The following is a 4,899-nucleotide window of genomic DNA, read 5'->3' as shown; positions in this document are numbered from 1 at the left end:
AACACAAGTTCCAACAATCTTTAGGTTCGATTTATGATTTACTTGTGATTAATGGTTGCAATTTTTGGAAGAGATGAAAGCTTATGTTTTCACCCATGACTACGGTGAACGGTAAACAAATTCCTTTTATGAATATAAGTTATGGAAATTTATGGATAAATATTTCATATGTGATGTGTTTGTGTTAAATTTACATGTGGTTGTAGATAATATATGCATGATAAATATTGATATGTATGAAATTTATCGTTTGAAATACGTGTGATGTTAATTTGAACATGAGATAATATGCATATAAGTGATGACGTATTATGAAATATTTGGTGTTCTAAATGCATGTGTATAGTATCTAAGCAAAATATGAATATATTAGATTTAACATGTGGTGACATATATATGCATGATTTAGAAATTGTTCAAGTATATGAATTTTGATGAGTATAGCAACATGTTAAGAATGTTTAAACACTATTTTATTTATAAAAGTAGTGCAGATAAATTGTCAAAATATCAAATGGTTGCTTTAATGATATTATTTACTTTATGTAAGAAATTATTATCATTAATATTGTGTTGATATTATATGTACATGATAATATAAAAATTAATTGTTAATTTCTTGTTTATCATGATATTAAAATAATTGGGTATGTTTTGAATTATTGTAAGTTGAACTATGTTCATGGAAGAAAGTCATAGAGAATATTAATGATTTTGGTTCATTGTTTATTTTTCTATGTGATTGTTTATTGAAATTTAGCATTGAACATATTTAAACATAAACTTGAATTTAACACAATGAATTTATGATATATGTATTAGTTACTAGTATGTATCCCGTGCAGACGCACGGGTAATGTCATCTTAGATTTACAATTACAACGGATTGCATCGACAATCATACCTCAATTTCGCATTGCACAAATCCAAAAATACATACAATCAAATGACTGTACTTCACAACACAATGCAGTTCATGTCGTTTCTGATTTTGGTATCGATCAATGGAGTAAACAAACAATCAAAACGAAACGACAAAATCGATGAAATACACAAAGATTCCAACAACGATAATAAAATTTTACAATGAGTAAGATCTGAACCAACAAAGTAAGAGATAACCACAACAATTTTTTTTTTTTTAAATTAGAACAACAAAAAAGCTGGGAACAAAAAAAAAAAGGAAGTAATCTAGCCTAGAAAAACAAACGGGAATGTTACAAAGATCCGGTAGTTGTGATACATAAGAAACTAACATGTCGCCAACAATCATATTGCTCCAACAAAAACACAAATACTGTCATACTGAAACATTTCTCCTCACGCTTGAAATAGACATATCTTACATTAAAAGGTAACGAACATATCCATACTAAAATTTCTTCGAACTTGACGAAAGATCTATTCCACAATACCATTGAAGACATGCTGCAATAACAAAACAATAAGCCTTTAGAAAAAAAATCTTAGTGTGTAACAAAAAAATTGATTAAAAAACGGGGAAAAAATCTCACCAATACTTGACAACTCTTTCCACCTACAATCAATTTGGATACACAAATAACCCGATGACATTTTTAAAATAGATCCGAAAATTCACCAAATAAAAACGCTTCGAAGACAACCAAACAAAGAAATTACTAACAATGAAGAGACAAATTAGGTGATCGAAATAAACACAAACTTCCCAAGAGATAAGAGGAGTTATTGATGAAGAAAATATACAAAACAAAATAGAATACAATATACTAATTACTAAAACGGCTAAAAGGTACTCAATCATTCTTCCTACCGAGACAACATGCAATGGCCCAAGATAACACCAACAATGGCATAATCAACAACACAATTACAACCAAATGAATCATTCCCAATTCTTCAATGTGGATTACGATAACGAAGAACCAGACAACGACAAGTAAACTAATACAGAGAAGGAAACACTTAGCCATTTTGAAAATGTGTATAAACGAATAGATAGAATGATATTGAGGTAAAACTGTGAATGAAAGAGATGTATATATAGAAAAAAAAATTCCAAATTTGTCCGTACCGTTACTATTATTATTACCGTTCACGACACTATTCATGACCGTTGTTCATCTGCGATTGAATTTAAAAAAAAAAACATATTTACCTTTTTAGGTTATGACCGTTGTTTTTTTAGCATAGGTTAGCAATCTAGAGTCAATGTTGGTCCACATCTAAACAAAACAACTGGAGGAAAACCCAGTTCAACACTCAATATTTTTATCTTTTTATAGCAACGTAGAAAAAAAAAACGTAAACGTTATAAAGAAAATAAAAAAAAGGCCATGGAAATTAATATAGCGAAGCATCAAGAGACACCAGTGGCTTGATTTAAAACAAACGACACAACTATACAAACATAAAAATCAGTCCAAACAAAACAAATACATATATAGAAACATAAAGATAAAGATCTCAAAAACAATACAGAAATAACTAATCAGCTAGCACATAAATAAATTACCAAACAGGAAATAAGTTACAAACAATATTAGCTAGTACAAATACTTAAGAATCCAATCTAAATAGGACAGGACAACAAAAAGAGGTGTGGGTTCCTTCGCAACAATAACATAGTCGTTCACATCCGGACCTTAAATACATGAGCCTTCTTCTTAGGATTAACAATTTCAAACTTAAAGCACAGGATGTCGCGATCCTTGAAGCCATTTTCAATGCAGAACTCCTTCCATTCAACCCCTATTGCTGTTTTCATCACTGGCAGATCCATATACAATACGTCAAATTTTTTTTGAGAACCATTGTCGCAACAGACAATCAAACTGCGAAGAGAGCAAGCCCTGACATAGTCCTCAAATTCCCTGTATATTCTCTAAACATACAAACAGAAACTATAAGAATATATCATTAAATATAATCTGAAATAACAATAACATCACAATGAATATTGAAATACAAACCAGATGAGAAGAAACCACAGACAAAGGATTTAACTGGAGATAAAAGTGCATTGTGTGTCCAACCCTTAAGGCACGACTATGATAAGTCGGAATCTGCTCGGGAATTTCAAGTTTCTTACTATGGTATATCCCAAAAAGATCATTCCCATAGTAGAATAAAACAACCTCCTGGTTTCTTTCAAAACCAAAAACATCATGCATCTCTTTCCATCCTCGAGTAAGAAGGGGATGAATGGGGTCATTTTTGAAAGCTACCTTGTGGCTTTTATCTGCATAATTCATTATTGTCCATTCTTCGGGGAGATCATCCTTGTGTTCCTCAAAAAAAATGGGATCAACCTCCCCAAAATCCTAAAAAATAATAAATTAAAAATATTGAAGGACTACGAATTTTAACAACAAAAAAACCAAAAACAAAGAGAAGAAAATAAACCTTGCCAGTGAGATAGAGGGTTGTGAAACCTCCATATGGTTGCTCCTCAAGAAAACTAAAATAATTCTCCATGTATGTTGGCACAGGAAGTTTGTGGTAGACACACGCTGACCAAAACATCAATTTATAAAGAGAAGAAGAAACTTACATTGGAAGTTTCATTTCCCAATAGGTTATAATTATTATTATTATTATTATTATTATTATTATTATTATTATTATTATTATTATTATTATTATTATTATTATTATTATTATTATAAAATTAAATGAAACAATATTAATCAAACACTATCAAACATTAAAGTATACAAAACAAAAAAAACCAAAATGGAATAGAAACAGAACATATGGAATGATACACACATAGGAACCAAAATCAAGGAGGGAAGATATTAAAAAAATGCAATCAAGTAAGACATGACAATACTATGAAATTTTTCAAATCACATCGAACAACAGTCTACCATTTGTACTGTACATATTGCTCAAACATTTTTGAATAGCTGTAGGAGGAAAACTAATATATGGAACCTCAATTCTAATATATGGTCCCTATCAGTGTTCTTGGTGAAAGACTAAAATAAAAAAGTGATTGCCCAAAGGAAAGATGAACCATTGCAGATTAAAATAAGAAAATGCTTCATTCAATAACTCATAACGTGAAATGAATACATAGGGGGGATATCTTAGGCATCTTGAGTTCAAGCATACATAAAGCTAATAGAACATCTAAGATCCCATTACAATTACATTAATCATATTAATCATAAAATACAAACTCACAAGTAATACATAACACACTAATCAACCTACCTATTTCTTAGCCCTATGAAACTCAACAAATAATCTATCGAACACAAAGTCAAGAGTAAACACAATCTTATCATAAACCTCTACGGAAGTATCAGAAAGAAGTTCATGCCAACCATCACAACCATACATGTTCCCTTCACCACTTTTTGAGGCAACAATGCTACACTTATACTCCTCCATGGTGTCAAGATCCATAAGTATAATGAAATCTCTTTGACGTTTGTAAAGTTCAGCAGCAGCAATAAATGGAAAGGCCTGTGAAAAAAATATTAAGTCATGCCAAAGAAATAAGAAAGAATTTAATTTCTTGCATAACAATCAACAAAAAATATTGCATGGGAGGAAACATGGAAAAAAACACATCAACGTAAAACTCACCAGAACATTAGATAGAAAACTAAGGGGATCATCCACCTGAATTTCCCAAGAAAAAATGTCCTCATCTATTACTTTGAAACTTTCATTAATGTTAGGCTTCCATAATTCATCTTTTGATATGTCTAGACAAAAACATGATGGTTTACTTTTATCAAAATGATCAGGGGAGTCAGTCAAATCAATTGGTGAATCAAATGAACTTCCTTCTTTTGAACATTTGGAATCATCAAGGATCTTTTTTCCTAGGGATGAGGACATTATCAATCAAACAATTATCAATCAATGTAAGAAACAACTTATTAATGTTTGGATTAACTATAA

At 30.5% G+C, this 4,899-nt stretch overlaps 1 protein-coding gene across 1 annotated transcript; it reads right to left on the bottom strand.

Annotated features, from left to right (window-relative positions):
• Positions 1 to 2,396: 2,396 nt before the first annotated feature.
• Positions 2,397 to 3,507, bottom strand: LOC146928961 (uncharacterized). Its single transcript, XM_085708206.1, has 3 exons — positions 3,385 to 3,507; positions 2,952 to 3,302; positions 2,397 to 2,863 (listed from the first exon to the last, which is right to left on the bottom strand). Exons 1-3 carry the CDS (start codon positions 3,502 to 3,504, stop codon positions 2,612 to 2,614), a joined length of 723 nt encoding a protein of 240 aa, XP_085564332.1. The 5' UTR covers positions 3,505 to 3,507; the 3' UTR covers positions 2,397 to 2,611.
• Between the last annotated feature and the right edge of the window lie 1,392 nt (positions 3,508 to 4,899).

The sequence above is a fragment of the Medicago sativa genome, chromosome 4, assembly GCF_051527215.1.
Source record: "Medicago sativa cultivar Bolivia chromosome 4, Bolivia_mono, whole genome shotgun sequence".
Lineage (NCBI taxonomy): Eukaryota > Viridiplantae > Streptophyta > Magnoliopsida > Fabales > Fabaceae > Medicago > Medicago sativa.
The sequence above is the reverse complement of the archived record's forward strand: the minus strand, read 5'-3'. Positions and strand labels throughout refer to the sequence as shown.

What these genes read in the sequence shown, in the direction of transcription:
- LOC146928961 (XM_085708206.1), bottom strand. Translation starts at nt 3,504, where the DNA reads ATGTTTTGGTCAGCGTGTGTCTACCACAAACTTCCTGTGCCAACATAC. An exon ending in CCCTCTATCTCACTGGCAAG is followed by an intron (nt 3,303 to 3,384) that starts GTTTATTTTCTT and finishes ATTATTTTTTAG; the next exon opens with GATTTTGGGGAGGTTGATCC. An exon ending in CTGTGGTTTCTTCTCATCTG is followed by an intron (nt 2,864 to 2,951) that starts GTTTGTATTTCA and finishes TTGTATGTTTAG; the next exon opens with AGAATATACAGGGAATTTGA.